Here is a 19,414-nt window from a genome sequence, read left to right on the forward strand (position 1 = left end):
CGGAAAGAGCCCAGATGTCTATCAACAGATGAATGGATAAAGAAGAAGCCTTCAAAACAATGAAACCTTGCCATTTGCAATGACATGGATGAAACTAGAGGGTATTGTGCTAAGCAAAATAAGTCAACCAGAGAAAGATGATTACCATACGATTTCATTCACATGTGGAATTTAAGAAACAAAACAGAGGATCATAGGGGAAGAGAGGAAAAAAACAAAACAAGATGAAATCAGAGAAGGAGACAAACCATAACAGACTCATAAGCATAGGAAACAAACGGAGGATTGTTGGAGGGGAGGGGTGGATGGATGGACATTAAGGAGGGCACTTGATATTATGAGCACTGGATATTATGTAAGACCTCTACCTCTGAAACTGATAATACATTTTATGTTAATCAATTAAATTTAAATTAAAAATTTAAAAAGAAAGAAATCAAAGAACTATATAAATGAAAAGATATTCCATATCCATGAATAGGAAGACTTGATATTGTCAAGATGTCAGTTCTTCCCAATTTGATCTTTAAATTCAACTCGATCTCATTAAAAATATCAGCAAGTTATTTTGTAGATATTGACAAGGTGATTCTAAAGTTTATATGGAGAGGCAAAAGACCAAGAATAACCAGTCTACCATAAGAACCCAGAGTCAGAGGATTGATACTACCTGACTTCAAGACTTACTATAAAGCTATAGTAATCAAGACAGTGTATGGAGCCTGGGTGGCTCAGTCAGTTAAGTGTCTGCCTCTGGCTCAGGCCATGATCCAAGGGTCCCGGGATTGAGCCCTTGCTCCCTGCTCAGTGGGGAGCCTGCTTTCCTCTCCCTAGCAGCTTGTGTTCACTTATGCTCTATGTCACTATCTTTGTGTCTCTCTTAAATTAAAAAAGAAGAAGGAGGAGGAGGAGGAGGAGGAGAAGAAAGTGTATAAGGTACTGGTGAGAAAACGAGTGCATTAATGGAACAGAATAGAGAACCCAGAAATAGACCCACATAAATAGAGTCAGTTGATTTTTTAGATGGAAGCAAAGCCCATATAATGGAGAAAAGGTAGTCTTTTAACAAATTGTGCTAGAACAAGTGGACATCCACATGAATAAAAAAGGTGAGGGGCACCTGGGTGGCTCAGTGGGTTAAAGCGTCTGCCTTCAGCTCAGGTCATGATCCCAGGGTCCTGGGATCAAGCCCCACATCAGGCTCTCTGCTTGGTGGGGAGCCTGCTTCCTCCTCTCTCTCTCTCTCTCTCTCTGCCTGCCTCTCTGCCTACTTGTGATCTCCGTCAAATAAATAAATAAAATCTTAAAAAAAAAAAAAAGGTGAAATGAGAAAGCTCTCTTGAAAGGTTACTGTGAAGGTCACCTATGACAAGAACAAAAATTGCCCAGCAAGTTCAGTGGACTTCAATATTCCTAAGTACCCATCTCCACAGGAGTGTCATATGAAGGGTCCAGTAATTTATGTCAGTCACCTCAGTCCTGCCAATCCACTGGGTAGGATGCAGTATCAGCACATTGACCTCAGGAAGCTCTGCAGCCCTTTCACCTTATGGGTGATGTTCCCCATAATCCTCTGCTTGTCCCTGGCTGAAAACAGACTTCACCTGCAGAAGCCAGGCCCAACTCTCATTTGATTAAGTGTCTATTAGACATAAAGCCTTTTCTTAAAAGGGCGGGGGGGGGGGGTAACTCTATTAAGACACTGAGAAGGACACCTGGGTGGCTCAGCCAGTTAAGTGTGTCTTCTACCCAGGTCATGATCTCAGGGTCCTGGGATGAGCCCCACATCCAGGAGTCAGCTTCTCCCTTTCCCCTTGCCCTTCCCCCCACTTCATACTCTCTCATTCAAATGAATTTTTAAAATATTAAAAAAAAAAGACATGAGATGCTCAAGAGTAACAAAAACATACAGTAACATTAAATTAAGTAATCTGGCTTATATGTATTTATCCTCATTCCTTCATTTCCAGGATTAAGAGATCTAAAACTCATTCAATAGATTTCAACTGATTCAAATAGCAGCCTTTCCTTTATACCAGTTCTCACAGATGAACAAAACCCCAATCCATAGACTCTATTTTTTTTTTTGAAGCTACAATACAAATCTTTAATTACTGGCACTATACTATAAAGCAAGATGAAGAATATCTTATTTAAATAAAACAAGGATAATATTTTGCTGGGGAATATATCCAACACATTTTTTTTTCCCTCTATATTTTTTTTCCCTCTACATCCAATGGTGGTATTTTATAGGCTGGTTTTAAAACAAATGCAAATTTTAAAAAAATAAATGAAAGGCATGTTTTTGCTCAGGAATACTATTATATATATACCGTACAGGTTGTTTTTACAGCAAATGCCAGTCTGCCAAACTTCAATGGCAAAACACTAAGCTGTGAGTTTGGTATTGCCCACCTAGTTGTTTCTTGCTGCCCTGGAGAATCTGGTGGTGAGTAATGTCGAGAAGCCACCTTGTTGCCACCATTTCTCTTCTTATAGGTGACTCCACTGTGACAGAATATTCATATCCTTAAGATGCAAGGCCTAGCAAAAAGCCTCCCACAAATCCACTGGATATCACAATGTTCTGTTTGATAAATTCTGTTGCTTCTTCAATTATATTGTTGATTTCAGGTGCTGCCTTATTTGCTCGCTTCTTAATCTGTCTTTTCGCTTTGTTTACATCTTTTTCAACTCTCTTCCAGTCAATCTGCACATAGCCACTGTGACTGGCAATCTGAAGAAGAAGAAAGCCACCACCTACTGCAGTTGCTGCAAGCTTTCCAACTTTCTGGAACAAAAATCCTGCACACCAGCCAGTCACTCCACCCATTACAATCTGGGTGGCTACCGAGTATTTTTCAACCATAGGTCCGGAACTGTGGCCAAACACTCGATTCCACCAATGGTGTCTTCTTGCATACTCAGTTAAATCCAATACTTCATAAGACTCGTCATCACTTTCATACTCTTGGGGAGGGGGGTTCCGGGTCGCCATGATACCGCCGGCGGCCAGTTCTGAAGGTGGTCCCTGCCCACCCTCCTCTCCCCACTACTTTCCCATAGACTCTATTTTAACTTAGGGTTTAGAACTACCCACTGTAAATTATTAGGTTAGTCCATTTTGGAGTTCCTAACCTAAAATAGAAATGCAGATGGTAGAAATGCCTAGTGTTCAGGAAGGATACTTTATTAGTGCATCATTTAGATTGTCTTAGTTTCATTTGCTATATTTCTTAATGGCTACAAACCTTGCTTTTAATTTATTAATGTGGTGAGTTTAGCTTCAATATCAGTTGCTTGTAGTCTGTTTAACCTTATACTGGATAGTTTCCCATAGCCACAACATTAATTTGGGCCTCTTGTGTTCCAATAATTAAGACTTTAAGCCATGCATATACTGCAAGTCAAATATGAATCATGCATACCCTGTCACTAAGAAACATGAGGAAGCTGCTCTTCCCCCAGAATCCTGCTGAAGTTCTTGGTTCTTTTTCCATTGAAAAGTGAGAACACGTCAGCTATGGGGAATGCGGGGTGTTTGGCCTCATCTAATGGTACTTCATCAACCCCACCTCTAAGTTTGAGAGCCACTGACCTCCGGGAAGATCACCCTCCCTGGTTCCTGGATCCCCATGCTATGGGAGAGGTCATCTTCCCTCCAAATTCAGCGTGATGTCGCAAAGATAGTGAGCTGGTTAGCAACTGTCTACTCTCCAGTCATTTTGTTTTCTGAGATAACTTTTCTCTGAGGGTCTACCTTTTTCCCAGATGATCAAAATTGGGACCATCCACTCCCTTCTGAGCCACTTTTGTCCATAGGGATGTAGCAGTGCCCTCCAGCCACAGGACATTTCAGGATATACTGCAAGAAGGCCAACACCAGAACACAAGGCTCACATCACACATGCATGGTGTGTGACCAGAGCTTTTGTTCTACTACAGATTTAAAGTGAAGTCATGGCACCTGGGTGGCTCAGTCGGTTAAGTGTCTAAACCCCTACAACATGTAATGCAGACAAGAAGGAATGTCATTCTGGGCCAGCAAGAAGGAAAAAAATGGAAATAAAGGTGTAACCAATACTTGAGCCAGGTCAATGGCTATGAGCTTTCAAGTCAGGTGGGCCAGGGCATGAATCCTCCCGACTTTTCCACCAACCAACAGCGAAATTTTACCCTGAAGGTAACCCTCCTGAGCCACTTTCCTGCACACCAGCAATGTAACTTGTACCTTGCAGAACTGAAATGATTAAAGACCTAGTGCGGGAAAAAAAGCAGACACTAAGACTCAGTAGGAAGGGCACCAGTGTTCTAAAGCCAAGTTCTGCCTTGGGCGCCTGGGTGCCTCTGTTGGTTAAGCATCAGCCTTCAGCTCAGGTCATAATTTGATTCCAGGATCCTGGGAAGGACCTCCATGCCCTGCTTCCTGCTCAGTGGAGAGAATCCCTCTCTCCACTGCTTGTGCTCTCCCCCAATAAGTAACATTTTTAAAATAAATAAATAAAGCAAGTTCTGCCTCAACAGGCAGCAAATTTTTCACATGAGGAAGACTGTCTGGGGCCAGGTTGGGAGGGAGGTAAAGGTAGGGGCAGGGCACTGGGCAGGGCCAGTCACTGAAGCGAGGCCAAGGCCTAGAGGGAAGAAGCCAGTTCCCGGTGGCAAGCAGTTCAGAAAGCTCCCTGCTACACCGGCCATGGTACTCCCTCTGCCCTGGCTCTCATGTTGCTGCCGTCGCCTCCTCCTGCCTTCCTGGACCCTGGCCCCCCAGGGCTCCTGGAGGTGCTGCTCCCAGAGCCCCAAGGCAAGCACAGAAGAGCAAACCAGCTCCACGTGCAGTGGGAAGATAAGGTCATCCCCAAGGGTAAGTGGCAGCAGGTGTGGGGGCAAATGGTAGGGGGAAAGGGGAGAGGATTCCCTTTCATCTTGTCAGGGGCCTGCTCCAAGTAGATACCACCCCCACCCCCAGAGCTTCTGGCCTAGTTCCAACTTCCAGATCCCCAGCACCCTCCCCACCCCCAACCCCTCTAGACCTCAGGGCTCCCTTTCCCCACAGCCCTCCCTTCTTATAGAGTCCATGAAGTCCTTGAACAGGAATTTCCCTTAACAGTTAATTATTTCTTAGTGGGGGTAGGGACAGCCAGTCCTCTCCTCTGTATCCTTCCTTGTACACGGAGTCCTTTTATAACCCCTGAGCAGCAAACTGCCCCCACCTCCAGGCTTATGCCTAAGACAGAAGCTTCCTTGGCTTCACAGCAGATGACCATGTTAATGTAACAGGGTTCAAAGGTGAGGCAGACCGCCCCAAGCCTCAGCCCTGTGCCCTGGCTGATGCTTCCTCCCCTCTGCCCCCCCAATTCAGGGTCCCCGGCCTGGCCCCACAGCTGAGCTGGCTCAAGCCGAGGAATTGCTGGAGCAGCAGCTGGAGCTGTACCAGGCCCTACTGGAAGGGCAAGAAGGGGCCTGGGAAGCCCAGGCCCTGGTGCTCAAGATCCAGAAGCTGAAGGAACAGATGAGGAGACACCGAGAGAGCCTAGGAGACGCCTAAGCTTCCTACCAGTTCCTACTTTACCTTCTAACACTGGAAACACTACATACCACCTACACTGGGCCTTTGGGTCAGAAACATCCCAGCCCCTCCCAAGCCACTAAGAAAAACGGAAGACACCTCCACAAAGGGCAGCAATTGGGAAGTAGCAAGGAGCCATGGCCTCTGCATTCTTAGTCACATCACCCTCCCCTTTGACCCCTTGTCATCTGACCTGGGCCCCACAGCAGGGCACACAGTCCTTATAGGAATATACACTGAACCATGGTCCAACCTCACCCCAAATCCAATAAAGGGATGGAACACTTACAGACACCACAGACACATGTGTTTTTTAGTTTTGTTAAAAAAAATTCAGACAATTCCGGAAACAGGGGTTTAGGAGTGGTGGTGATGCAAAAGGGGGAAGCCATGGGGTGGGGGTGGGGGTTATCAGGGGTAGGTGGCAGTAGTGTCTCCTTCACCCCATGCCCGCTGTCATCTCCTGAACAGGGACAGACTGTCACATTCCAAATAGGTTGGTGAGTCCTCTACCGCGTCTGTTCAACTGCAGAGAAAACATGGCACAATTAGGACAAGACATGGACAAGGCAGGGACCCGCCCCCATGCATGCAGAGGTCTGTAGTTTGTGGATGCAGAGGATAGGATGGGAGTGAGGAAAGATAAATAGTCTGTCAAGAGAAAGAGACCTACAGGTCAACTAAACATCCCAACAGGGGCATCAAGATCAGGGGGATATAACTTGCCAAGTGCCCATTATGCACCAGAGACTTTAGGTACCTAATGAGATTTCAGATACACACACCAGGGAAAAAGGAGACTCTCAAGAGTTGAGGAGACAGTTCCATGAGACCCATACTCACTGTAAGAGGAAATGTCTATCTCATCGGGCAGCTCACTAATATTGACTTCAAATCGATCCTGCACATCATTGAGGATCTTGGCATCATTTTCATCTGACACAAACGTGATGGCCAAGCCCTTAGTGCCAAACCGACCTGCTCGGGCCACCTGGAAGGAGACAGAGGGTAGCACTGGGACGACTCCCAAGTAGGAAGATTCGCAAAAGGAGGGGTGAGACAATTAGGTATGAAGACAGAAAATCAGGGAGCAAGATGGGACACTGGGATGCCCACATGGGAGTGGAGCTTACCCTATGCAGGTAGGTGTCAGAATCCTCAGGCATGTCATAATTGAAGGCAATGTTCACCCGCTCAATATCCATGCCTCGGCCAAATAGGTTGGTAGCCACAAGAATTCGTCGTTGAAAATCTTTAAACTGCTGATACCGAGAAAGCCTTTGTGAGAAAGGAAATTAGAAAAATGTTGAGTCCCTTCTCTCAATGGTCTCTTTTCCTTCCCAAGGACACAAAACATCTTTCCATCTCTGACTCACCTCTCCTCCTGGGGCATCCCTCGGTGGATGGCAATGGCTGGGAAGTTCTGCTCCACTAGGAGCTGGGCCAGGGCAATGCAACGCTGCACAGACTTCACAAAGATCACCACCTGGGTGTATGACAGGGGATGTGGGTCCATGTGGGATCCGTGAGAGATTATGTACAAGAAGAGTTTTCAGTAACTCCATTCTTCTAAAGAAATTCCTCCTAATCCCCATCACTTATTCCTCCTCTGTTCTAAATGTAACTTAAGCCTTTCTTACTCAGCTGATTTTTCCTGAGGAGACATGCTGCAGAGAAGTTAGAGAGAGTAGTAACCAAAACTACCAGGTAGAATGTAGCTAATGGTAAAAATGAGAAAGTGATCAAAAATAAAACTAAAGTCTGGAAAGATCATGACCAGTATTTCCTACTCATTAGAAAAAATATAAGCAATCTACCTTAATTTCAGTAAGTTTTTGGTGCTAATAAATCCACAAAACAGGTTAAGTGATGGGGCATTTCTTCTCAGTAAATAGCATGAGAAGAAACAAATTTAAAAACCTAACAAACCCAAAATATTTTGGAATTTTTACAAGCTTATGAAATCCCCTCAAGAATTTTCTAAGAATTTTCTTTATTGAGCTTTTTCTTTACAAAACACCTGGCTGTGACAGCCATGGAACAGAAAGGCAGCTCTCACCTTGTTTAAATTCTCATTTAAGGGGCGCCTGGGTGGCTCAGTGGGTTAAGCCTCTGCCTTGGGCTCAGGTGATGATCTCAGGATCCTGGGATCAAGCACCGCATTGGGCTCTCTGCTCAGCAGAGAGCCTGCTCCCCCCTCCCACCTGCCTCTCTGCCTACTTGTGATCTCTGTCAAATAAATAAATAAAATCTTAAAAAAAAAAAAATTCTCATTTAAAAGAATTTCATTTAAAGCCAATTTCTCTACTGTTCACGCTCACATCACATCACATCCTCAATAAATGGGTACTTAACCAGGTTTCTGCTACAGTTGGAGACGTGCTCATCCACCTACTGGACCTTGAACAACTGACCTGATTGAACTCAAGGACATCGAGAAGGTCAAAGAGCTTCCGGTTCTTCTCGTTGTCCTTCAGTTTCACGTAGTACTGCTGCAACCCATGCAGCGTCAGCTTCGTCTCATCATCCACGAAGATCTCCATTGGCTGGGGGGGGAGGGGGGAGTAGGGGTGGGGAACGGGAGGAGGGCAGAGTGGGGGGGTTAAACCTGGGGGGGTGGAGGAACTTGATCTCCAATACACCCCATGGGGGGATGGGGAGAAGAGAAAACTGAAAATCCCACCATACCCCCAAAAATACCCCTTTTAATGTGGTCTCTCTACATTAGCTCTAATTTCCTTCCTATCAGACATGAGTTTTAAGACTGCCTAACCTTAACCAGGCATGGGAAGGGAACTTTCCAGAAAGGAAAAGGAGCAGTGGGACCACCCATTGGCAAGATGCCATTACCTCAAAGGGAGGTGCCAGAGGAAAGAAAATGGGAGATGATCCCCAAAGGGAGAATGTGATCGAAACGCCTGGGTACTGGTGGGACAGAGTGACTTGAGGTCAGAGTTAACTCAGAGATGGTTGTAAAAATACAGGGGAAGACAAAGATTGCTTCATTAGAGCATTCTCTTAACTAAGAGAATAAGGAGGCGCCTGCGTGGCTCAGTGGATTAACCATCTGCCTTCAACTCAGGTCATGAGCTGAGAATCCTTGGATCAAGCCTCTCATTATGCTCCCTCCTCAATGGGGAGTCTGTTTCTCCCTCCCCCTCTGCCCCTCCACCCGCTTGTGCTTTCTCTCAAATAAATCTTTAAAAAAACAAAACTAAGGAAATCAGATCCACATCAGGAGGGCGGCTATCTTCAGATCAGAATGCTACAATAGATGGTCTCAAAAATGCCATCAAAGAAAAGCAAAGGTTACTCAAGTTGAGTAACAACTTGCCCTCAGACTACATGGGAATAGTTTAGATGGCACTGGTCTTTGAACTAAGAGTCAAACCAACTAGAGTATTAAAGGGATGGTACCATTAAATGGTGTTAAGAAACAAATTCAGAGCAGCAGACACATATTCATCTGTGCGCATACACACGCGCGTGTACACACAGGCACGCGCGCGCACACACACACACACACACACAAAACCCTTGAAGGGGAGGAAGGCAACATAAAAAAAATATAAATTGACACAAGACTCAACTCCTGAGTCCAAGTTTCCTAGCACTCTTCACTAACCTGGGGACATAATTAACATGAACACCCAGGGTCCAAGATTTTAGGAAAGGAAGTGTGGCACAGGAGAAAACCAGAAGCCCAATCCCAGAAAGCAGGCTAGTACAGGCAGGCTTTTCAAAAAGTTCCATGGCCTCCTTCAAATCTAATCCTAGCCCCAAGTATAGCTAAAGACAGTTAACACCCCATGGGAAGGAGCAGTACAGGATGGGGAAAGAATACACTGCACTGTGTATACAACAGGCCCCATCTAGTCCCAAACCCTGACACCCACCTGGTCACATTCAAGTGAAGCTCCTCACTTTACCTTTCCCATATCCCTCTCCTCTGAGCATTAAAAAATTGTTTTAAAAAAGAAAAAAAAAATCTACCCCCCATTTCAGGACACCCCTCCCCCCAACACATATGGGGGGAAACGGGGAGCACGGCACGCCTTGGATTCAGGAAAAAAACCGGGAACGGAAAAAGAGGCTGGTTTGGTCCTCAGCTTCCTGGTCAGGTTTCCCCGCGGCCTCCGCTGCCGCCATCCACCGCTGGGTGCCGTCCGCATTTCCCCCGCCGCTCCACGGTGCTTCTCTGCTGCTGGCTCACATCAACCGAGACTCCGGATGGGTGCGAGGAGGTGTGGACGGGAAGGAGTAAGGGATCGGGGACTGAGGTGCCAAAGGCCCCCACCCCTGGAGGTGGGGAGGGAGCGGATTCATTTGTGCTGTTTGCTCTTCTTCTGGACATGCCCTGCAATCTGTCTGTCCCTCTCTTGCTCTCCTGCCACCGGGAGGTTATGAGTTTTGGGAAGCAGAAGGCTCCAACTGTCTGCTCGATGCCACTCTGAGGGTGCGTGGCTGTAAGGGCTATGTAGGAGACGACGGGTGGGTGGTAGGGCAGAAAATTCTGCCCTCCCCCAAAAAGAAAGAGGTTCAAAAATGCTGTGATGAAAAAAAAAAAAAAGGTCGAACACTACCCGCTCTCAAGTTAACCCGACCAAGTCTTCCGGAGTTTCCCTGGCGCCCGCGCAGACCCTAACACTAGCTGTCTCTGCCTCTGTGTGTCTCTTCAAGGAGTCATCACTCCCAGATGGGCACGTGCCCCCTTCTTGGCACTTGAAGGACAAGGGAGTCTGGAGGAAGAGGGCGCGGAAGGGGAGGAGGCAGTGGGCAGGGAGTGGAGGGAGAGAAGGTAGAAGGGTATTTACGTCTTGCATGAACTTGCGGCAGACAGGACGGATCTCTTTGCTCAAGGTAGCACTGAACATCATGACCTGCTTCTCATGGGGGGTCATGCGAAAAATTTCCTGGACATCCCGACGCATGTCTACAAGAGAAAGGAAAAAAATCATAGGAGAAAAGAAGCATTATGTCATAGACAAAGACCAGAGACCGCCTCCCCAGTGAGGTGAAGACTGCTGGAAAAGGGTAAGCAAGATTCATTTCACAGAAAGACTGGTCTCAGGTACTCTATTCACTTGAACCACCATAAAATCACATCCACTGCAATAACACAGTGGAATCTGAAATAAAGACTTGGGATCAGATTCCAGCTTTGTTTTAACCAGGCAATGTTTTTTTTAATGGTTGTTTTAACCAGTCAAAAAGATAATGAAACAAACCCTGAATCTCACAATTATGACATGGAGATGAAGCCCACTGCAGAGGCTCACAGGCCTAAAACCCTTGAAAAATGCTTTACAAGGCCCTTCTCCCTTTCTCCCCTTGCCCAACTTTTCACAAATACTGCACACCTAATTACATTCTAGCTGTCAGAGCCTATTCCATGCTTCCTCTGGATCGTACTTTCTATCCAGCCAGGCAAGTGAGATCCCTCTATCTGAAGCCCACCTTATTGGTCACCATCTGTAACAGCCAAAGATGATCTGGAATGACTTATCCCTGGGGCTATGTCCATGCCCACTGTCTCATGTATTAAATGTGAGTTCTTACAGGTGATTTGCCTTTCTTGTGGCATACTGGATTACAGAAAATCCCATAAACTCTCCACATTAATCTTAGGTCTAAAGATCTATTCAGCTATAAATTCCGATATATGCTGTGCAAGGGATGCGAGAAAGTAAACAGTTTTCCTCTTTCATCCCCAATGAGAAGCTAAAAAGGAAAGAACAGTGGTGTGACTAATGTCTAAGATCAGCAGTCACTCCTCTTGAAAAAAAAAGAAACCTCCATCACAGAAGGGAAGGACAAAACACACTTCCCCTTGATCACCAAGATTGCTTAAAAAGCCTAACAAAAACCAAGAGGAGAGCCAGAGCCATCAGTCATGGGTGATAGATTAAGAGTCGTCCTGGCACTGAAGTGCTCCTGTAGCAAATAAACATCATCTGGCTCTGAAGGGCAACTCCCAGATCACTAGCCCCACCCACCGTTGCCACTCACCGAGCTGTTCAAGCATCTTATCACATTCATCCAAGATAAAGTGTTTAATGTGTTTGAGATTGAGGCTCTTATTTCGAGCCAGGGCGAGGATGCGGCCAGGGGTCCCCACAACAATATGCGGGCAGTTCTTCTTCAGCACCTCTTCATCCTTCTTGATAGACAGACCACCAAAAAACACCGCGACCTGTGTTAACCCAGGAGAAAACAGTGTCTCACAAGCAAAGAAAGAGTCCAATCTCCCCACAGTTCCCATCCTTTTAATCTAAATGAATTCTTAGAACATTTCAAAGCTACAAGGAATATTAAACATCAACCAATCTAAAATTTTTATTATGATGCCCAAACACTGAAGCTAAGAAACAAAAGTGACTTGCCCGAAGTTATGTGGTTAATCAGAGCAGTCAGGACTAGCATTTTCTTCTGACTTAATCTAATAATCTTCCTTCCCCTGATTCTGTGGCCAGACTTCATTCTAAGAATGAGGATAGCAAGGGCATCTGGCTGGTAAAGCATGTTGACTCTTGATCTCAGGGTTGAGTCTGAGCCCCACACTGGGTGTAAATTATAAACAAACTTAAAAAAAAAAAGGGGTAACAGGAAATCACCAGAGCAAGGTATCACAAAACACTCATGATGGAATATCAAGTTTTTTCCTAACTAAACTCAGATTTTTCTTTTTCTTTCTCTTTTTTTAAAGTAGACTCCATACCCAGTGTACAGCCCAATGTAGGGTGTGAACTCACAACCCAGGAATCAAAACCTGAACCAAGATCAAGAGTCTGATGCTCAACTGGCCGAACACCCCGGAGCCTCTGAACTCAGATTTTTAAATGCCTTTTTGCATAAACCTTATGAAATTACTGATTCAACATAAACATATTATTCCACATTAAAAACATAAGGGGAGGGTGCCTGGGTGGCTCAGTGGGTTAAAGCCTCTGCCTTCAGCTCAGGTCATGATCCCGGGGTCCTGGGATCGAGCCCCACATTGGGCTGGCTCTCTGCTCAGCAGAGAGCCTGCTTCCCTTCCTCTCTCTCTGCCTGCCTCTCTGCCTAATTGTGATCTTTGCCTGCCAAATAAATAAATAGAATCTTTAAAAATAAAAATAAAAACATAAGGGGAATATTTGTTGTGGATCTGAGCCTTAGTACAATATCAAATAACACCAGAAACTGCTTTCTAGTTTCAAAGAAAGAAAAATTAATCACAGAATAAGACTGTCACAAAAAAACTAAAATCACTTATTACAGGACAACCAAATTTGCAACAGGATATACAAAGCATATCAACTCAAAACAACTTGCCAAAAACATTTAACTTCAATTAGTTAAGCTTTCAAATATGTATTTCAGTTAAAGGAAATTAGAAAGAAAATAACTTAACACCATTAAGGGAGTAACCAGACAAATCCACACATAGGCTATTCTGTAGAACTAGCCCAACCTCAAACAAGTCACTTTAGCACAATTTTTTTATTTTTTAAAGATTTTATTTATTTATTAGACAGGCAGAGATCACAAGTAGGCAGAGAGGCAGGCAGAGAGAGGGGGCGGGGAAGCAGGCTCCCTGCTGAGCAGAGCACCTGATGCTGGGCTTGATCCCAGGACACTGGGATCATGACCTGAGCCAAAGGCAGAGGCTTAAACCACTGAGCCACCCAGGTGCCCACTTTAGCACAATTTTAAACAAAAGTAAGAAAACGTCATGACAATTTGTATTCAGTCTTAACACAAAGAATATTCTCTTTTGGGGCACTCAGGTGGCTAAGTTGAAGAGCATCCAACTCTTGATCTCTGGGTTTTGAGTTTGAGCCCCACCCTGGGTGTACAGATTACTAAAAAAAATAAATAAATAAATAAACTTAAAAAAATTCCTTTAGGGGCTCCTGGGTGGCTCAGTGGGTTAAAGCCTCTGCCTTTGGCTCAGGTCATGATCCCAGGGTCCTGGGATCAAGTCCCGAGTCAGGCGCTCTGCTCAGCAGGGAGCCTGCTTCCTCCCCTCTCTCTCTGCCTGCCTCTCTGCCTACTTGTGATCTGCCTGTCAAATAAGTAAGTAAATTCTTAAAAAAAAAAAAAAATTTTTCTTTTAAGCCGCATAAGCTAGTAAGCTAGGCCTATAGAGAAGAAAGTGCAATCCTTGCTCACTAATGAGCCCAGCAATAAATGTTTCAACAATTGTAACAATGGAAACTTCTCTGGTTTTCAACTTTTTAGAATCAAGCAGTAACAAGACCACCTGGTGGAAGAACAACAATCAGACAATATAAAAACCGAAATAAGCGTAACACTCACACGTACGGCATTTAAATTATTTTTAAGGAATTAAAATTAATTTTCGTGTAACAAAAGAATAACGTAAACCAACTACTCTTTCATAAAAAAATCAAAAACACCTGGAATTTGATAAAATGAGAGAAGAGCGACTAATACTTGCTGTCACAGAACCATTAGGGAAAAAGAAAAAAAAAAACGTTAACTAACCAATACCTTCTGTAAAGTGAGATCAGAGATAGGAGAACACAAGTCTTTTCATTACGAAGCCTTCTACATTACTCCAGCATGTTTAGCCCACACAGATATTATTGCTACTTTGGCTTTTACTACTACCTTTTATTTAGTTTAAGACTAGTTTAGCTCCGTCAGTTAAGCATCTGACCTCCACTCAGGTCATGATCCTGGGGTCCTGGGATTGAGCCCTATGTGGGGCTCCCTGCTCAGAGGGGAGTCTGCCTCTCCCTCAGCCCACCATTGGCTCATGCGTGCTCGCTCTCTCAAATAAATAAACTAAATCTCTTTAAAAAAAAAATGACTATTTTTAGATTAGGGCTAGGAACTCAACACATGAAGTAATGATTAACAGGAGAAAATCCCAATAATCCAAACAAAATCATTGTTCACCACATCCTAGCGGACAGTAGGAAGTTATACACATCAGTGCTTCTCAAACTCCAATTACTCGGAGATCTTGTTAGAATGCATATTCATACCCAGTAGGTCTGGGGTGGTACCCACATAATCTGCATTTTCATCCGAACTATGGGCTTGGGAACCACACTATGAAAACCAAGATTATATATGGAAAACCCAACTCTATTCTGTTGTGGCCCCCAAACATCTTTCAATTTTCTGCCATTTTAAAGAATCCTCAAAATTCACACACAACACGAGAGATATTTTGGCACTTCCAGCCTTCTCTTGCTAAAAACCAAAGCAAACTAGAGCTTCTCCAAGATTAGAACATAGCTAACATCTTAAAATTACAATGCGTATTCAAAAGTGAGCCTTATAACGTAAATCTCTTGCACACCAAAGTCTGCAGAAACCTACCAGCTATTATTACCTGTACATGACTTTCACATAAAGGTAATTGAACAAACTGTGGACATGAAGACTGTTAGTCTCCAAGTCTTCAATGCCTTCAAAGCCCCACACCTCACCCTCCCAGGTCTCTTTACCCTGGCTTACCTTGACATTGGGCATGTATTTAGAGAAGCGCTCATACTCCTTGCTGATCTGAAATGCCAACTCCCGAGTGTGACACATCACCAGCACAGACACCTGGGGCCGGGTGAGTAGATGGAGACAAACAATATATCCCTTTACTATGCCCTCTGGGGAAGCAAACCATCACAAAAGCACATCTGACAGATCATAAATGACTTCAGTTCTGAGATCTAAGCCACTAACCCCATCATTACTATGTAATATCCCCTACGGCCATCAAAGGTGACAGAAATCATCTTAGCAACAAACTTTGAATGCACTACAGGGCTAAGACAAAACACCCTTCTCAAATATTTCTAACCAAAATGTCCTCCACAGCACTCTCCCCAAGTATACCTGTCCAGTAACTGGCTCCAGCTGCTGCAGTGTGGCCAGCACAAACACCGCTGTCTTCCCCATGCCTGACTTGGCCTGGCACAGGACATCCATTCCCAGAATGGCCTGAGGGATGCACTCATGCTGGACTACAAGTAGGGGAGAAAAAAAAATAAATTAGACTTCAGTCTCCAGATAACTCCACCACTTTTTTTTCACCACGCCAAGCCTATTTCTCACCATTCAATTTCTTAAATGATTATCAATTTCCAGACCCTTTCTACCTCTCTTCTCCCTCAATCAAATTCATCCCAAAAGCAGGCCTTCCTAGTTCGTTCTTGCTTTAGCCTCCAACTCCAGTGCCCCCTCCTCCACCCCGCTAAAAACCGTCTTGCACCTACCAACAGCTCACTTTTAGTGCTCCTGACTCTGTCCCTATCCTCCTTAACCTGTAAAAATGTAGGACATGAGTGCCTGCCCCAGGCCATTTCTCCTACTCAGCTTGCCACGCCTTAGGCCACGTAACCCAGCAACTCTGAAGGGCTTGGCAGCTGACCCAGAAGCCACCGCTTTAGATCAAGCCATCAAGGTTTCCAGAGACCAGAGTTGGCCTGGCCCAACAGAGAGGGACTAAAGGTCCAACCAGCTCCTCTCTGGACATTCAAAATTAGAAACCAAAATGACAAAATTTTAAAAAAAAAGTAAACAAGAAGAATAAACCAGTCGCAAGAATGGCAGACCCCTTAAGTTGCTTTTCAAGTATCATACATAAAAAGACAATCTATATAAATCTTTCCTACTAAAATAATTGTTGACCCTTTATTTCCTGATCTAGCCTAAAGTATGTATCACCTGAGGGACTGTTTAACACACCTGTTTCTTGTATCCTTAGGGAGCCTAATGAATACTCTATACCGGAAAGAAAATTTACCTTCTGATGGATGCTCAAAGCCACAGTCGACAATGGCCCGGAGCAACTCTGGCTTCAGCAGGAAGTCACGAAAGCCAGAGCTGTGGATGGAGACATAGGAGCCCTTCACATCCTTCTTGGCAGGGGCCTCAGCCCCATCTCCCCCAGCTGCTGTCTCCACCTCATCTTCTTCATAGTCCAAGAGCTCATTGTCCACATCATTCTCTGCCATAACTGGGCCGGCAGGGGGAGAAGGGGAGGGGTCTCTGGATGGGTTCACGCAGAGTAAGTGAAAACAAGGAAGGAAACTGGGGGCTTGAGCAACAGTTTAAAAAAAAAAAAAAAAACCCTAGTTTGTGATAGAAGAGCTAGGGAAAAAACAGATGAAAGACTTATTAGTCACAAACAAAGACTTCACCACCTCTTTCCCATCCCCACACTCTTCCCACTTTCCCTCATCTATGACACCTTTACCTGGGGAAAAAAACTAAGAGGACCACAAAACATAAAAGCAAGAACAAACATAACACAGTGGCCCCAAGTGATGTAGTTAAGACACAAATTCCCAAAAAGATAAGGATCAGAGTAGCATAAACCAGGAAGTAGGAAGGTGAGAACCAGCATATGAATTCCTGATCTGTAACAGTAATGAAGAAAACAGAAAATGAAAAGCAAAATATGAGACGGGAATAGAGAACAAGATAAGGAGAAGTCCTTAAAGATCCTCAAAGAAACTCTGCGCTTTCCCTATAATCTCCCTAACAAAGCAGCCATCAGTCAAGGGTGATAGATTAAGGTCATCATTGCAGAAAGCGCTCACTTCTCAAAATAAAAACATCATGTGGCTGCCATCTACCTCCCACTCCTCAGTGACCTCCTTCTGGTGCATAAGAAATCCCTGTGTGATTGACGGGGATGGGGGTGTGTGTGAGAGAAATGGCTCAGCCAGAAAAGTATTCATCTCTTCCCCATACAATGAGAAGGAAGAACTATTTGAGAGAGACGCTCGCTCCAGCTTTAACAGAAACCGGAGCAAGGAGTCTCACATCACCCTTGCGTTACTCCTCACGTGAGACTCCCTTCCAATAATCACACAATGACACCGTGCATAAACATGCGGAACATGTTCCAAACAAAAGTTCGTAAGTCCAGATGAGAAAAGTCCAACTAGGCCCAGAAACCGGCTTCTCCTCCTATTCCCACCTTGGGCCATCAAGTGGACCCAGAGAGAAGAGAAGGTGAAAAGAGACCCGCCCTCCGCAAATGCCCGGGACCAGAGAACACCTAGCGCCGCCTCTCACCATCGCCAGGGCCTCCGATAAACAAGGACCGCAGCAAAGGAGCAGGGAGCAAAAGAAACACAATGGCGCTGGGGCCACCATCTTGGATTGGGCCCCCTAGCATCCCTACCTCTTCCCCCGCCCCCGACACTCTTAGAGCTCTGAAAAGGAATGCAGGCAGTAGAAATAATGACCCAGCTAGGCCCCAGGGACCAGACCATAGCCTGTGGAACGGGTATCAGGAGTCCATTGGACAGAATGACCGCAAAGAAACGCAGATGGAGGCGGATGATACTGAAGGCCAAAACTTACCTGAGCAAGGCGAGCGCATATGGCGGCGGCAACAGCGACGAAAGAGGGAATCTGCCTTCACTTCCGGTTCTCGGCTTCCCTCATCCCCGGGCCTCCCGCCTTCTCGCCTGCAAGCGCGCAGGCGCAAGAGACCGGAAGACGCTCTTTTCCAGAGTCAATCGTTCCGCGCGCGGTGGGGTTGCCTTTAGAAAATGCCTGTGTGGATTTTTCTTTTTTTTAAGCCACTTCTAATTCCTCCGCTACTGCAAGTAACAAAAGACATTAAGGAAACTAGCATCTCTCGCTGTTACCTTTTTTCTCTTATCCTCGTCTACTCCACGTCCCTCACCTCTTCCTTTAGGTTCTTGCCGGGCAGGTCTTCTCTCTAGGCACCTCTCCGTGGGCGCCCCACTCGGTGGAACAGGATGGCGCGGACTGAGAGTTCCCACGGGGTCCTTGACCCGGTAGTCAAGGTGACACGGGTGCATCTGCGCTATAGCTAGTGTGACCCCAGCTGAGGGGTAGGAAGGAACCTGAAGCGCGCTTATGGGTCCTCACCCTACCCTTTTTCTCAGGGGAGGAGACGGTGAGCGGCATTTGCCCAAAATAATGTTGGTCCACGTAGTTGATGCCCCAAGGACCCTGAAGCGAATGGGAAGGAAATTCGAGGCGGGAAGGTGTCCTGAAACCACTGAGTGGGGCACGGGGCGGGGGGTCTAGATTCTGCCTCAAGTGTTAAAGATAAATGGCAGGGCTTGAGGGTTACACAACATCCCACAAATATTGTTAACTCGACCAGAATGTCCTTAGCCCCGCTTCCAGCAGCCCCATTGTTGAGGTTGTATTTTTTCCTGAATGAAACCTTTAATATCCCAGTCTTTGATAATGCCTCAGAAGTCAGATGTGATGTCAAAAATGACAGCAAACTTTTGGCTCTTTACCTGTTAATTGATACCTAAGGAATAGGTATCCTTATTCCCATTTTATAACAAGCAAACAAATAAAGCAATATGTCCAAAGTAACAAAGCTATTGAGGTAACAGAGCCAGGATAAAAATACATTTTATTTCTATTGTATCCTGCCTCCCTGCTTGAGTCTGGTTAATAATTACACTGTGGATTACCTCATCGGTTCAAATCTTTCGTTTGGTGAAGCAGGCAGTGCTTTCTGTGGCCAAGAGAAATAACAGTGATTCAAGGATGGTGCCCTTCTGGGCTGTTTTTCCGACCCTAAGTATTCCAAGTTTTGGGGCACCTAGGTAGCGCAGTCTGGTAAGCGTCTGCTTTTGGCTCAGTTCATGATCCCAGGGTTGTGGGCTCTAGTCCTGCATCAGGCTCCCTGCTCAAGCTTCTCTCTCTCCTTCTGACCCTGCCTGCCATGAACGTTCTCTCTCGCTCTGCTCTCTCTCAAATAAATAAATAATATTTCTTTTAAAAAGGAAAGAAAGAAAAAGAAAGCAAGATAAGGGACAAAGAGTGCTTGTTCCTACACCAGCTTTTCTCTATACCTGCCATCTATAGTTCTCAGGTTCCCGA

The 19,414-nt window shown here is 45.2% G+C and overlaps 3 protein-coding genes and 2 non-coding genes across 9 annotated transcripts; 1 reads left to right on the top strand and 4 right to left on the bottom strand.

Moving 5' to 3' along the window:
- Positions 1 to 2,073: 2,073 nt before the first annotated feature.
- Positions 2,074 to 3,057, bottom strand: LOC125102453 (FUN14 domain-containing protein 1). The gene has a single exon (XM_047733701.1). It carries the CDS (start codon positions 2,999 to 3,001, stop codon positions 2,534 to 2,536), a length of 468 nt encoding a protein of 155 aa, XP_047589657.1. The 5' UTR covers positions 3,002 to 3,057; the 3' UTR covers positions 2,074 to 2,533.
- A 1,570-nt stretch (positions 3,058 to 4,627) lies between these two features.
- Positions 4,628 to 5,863, top strand: MCCD1 (mitochondrial coiled-coil domain 1). 3 transcript variants are annotated; one of them, XM_047732980.1, is made up of 3 exons: positions 4,628 to 4,864; positions 5,363 to 5,573; positions 5,615 to 5,863. In XM_047732980.1, exons 1-2 carry the CDS (start codon positions 4,697 to 4,699, stop codon positions 5,546 to 5,548), a joined length of 354 nt encoding a protein of 117 aa, XP_047588936.1. In that variant the 5' UTR covers positions 4,628 to 4,696; the 3' UTR covers positions 5,549 to 5,573; positions 5,615 to 5,863. The 3 variants fall into 3 exon arrangements, with proteins under 3 accessions (XP_047588936.1, XP_047588935.1, XP_047588938.1); XM_047732979.1 differs by having other exon boundaries at positions 5,363 to 5,634; XM_047732982.1 differs by having other exon boundaries at positions 4,628 to 4,846; positions 5,363 to 5,634.
- Positions 5,864 to 5,876: 13 nt separating this feature from the next.
- DDX39B (DExD-box helicase 39B) lies at positions 5,877 to 18,106 on the bottom strand. 3 transcript variants are annotated; one of them, XM_047732969.1, is made up of 11 exons: positions 17,900 to 18,106; positions 16,329 to 16,573; positions 15,419 to 15,546; positions 15,044 to 15,136; positions 11,579 to 11,762; positions 10,384 to 10,502; positions 7,984 to 8,115; positions 6,946 to 7,055; positions 6,703 to 6,847; positions 6,413 to 6,560; positions 5,877 to 6,095 (listed from the first exon to the last, which is right to left on the bottom strand). In XM_047732969.1, exons 2-11 carry the CDS (start codon positions 16,537 to 16,539, stop codon positions 6,079 to 6,081), a joined length of 1,287 nt encoding a protein of 428 aa, XP_047588925.1. In that variant the 5' UTR covers positions 16,540 to 16,573; positions 17,900 to 18,106; the 3' UTR covers positions 5,877 to 6,078. The 3 variants fall into 3 exon arrangements, with proteins under 3 accessions (XP_047588925.1, XP_047588923.1, XP_047588924.1); XM_047732967.1 differs by having other exon boundaries at positions 16,329 to 16,675; positions 17,900 to 18,105; XM_047732968.1 differs by having other exon boundaries at positions 16,329 to 16,675; positions 17,883 to 18,105.
- Positions 11,452 to 11,528, bottom strand: LOC125103433 (small nucleolar RNA SNORD83). Its single transcript, XR_007128419.1, has one exon. It is a non-coding gene; the product is annotated as a small nucleolar RNA SNORD83 (small nucleolar RNA).
- LOC125103432 (small nucleolar RNA SNORD83) lies at positions 17,076 to 17,153 on the bottom strand. Its single transcript, XR_007128418.1, has one exon. It is a non-coding gene; the product is annotated as a small nucleolar RNA SNORD83 (small nucleolar RNA).
- Positions 18,107 to 19,414: the final 1,308 nt, after the last annotated feature.

This window comes from Lutra lutra, chromosome 6, assembly GCF_902655055.1.
Source record: "Lutra lutra chromosome 6, mLutLut1.2, whole genome shotgun sequence".
In the NCBI taxonomy this organism is placed as follows: Eukaryota; Metazoa; Chordata; class Mammalia; order Carnivora; family Mustelidae; genus Lutra; species Lutra lutra.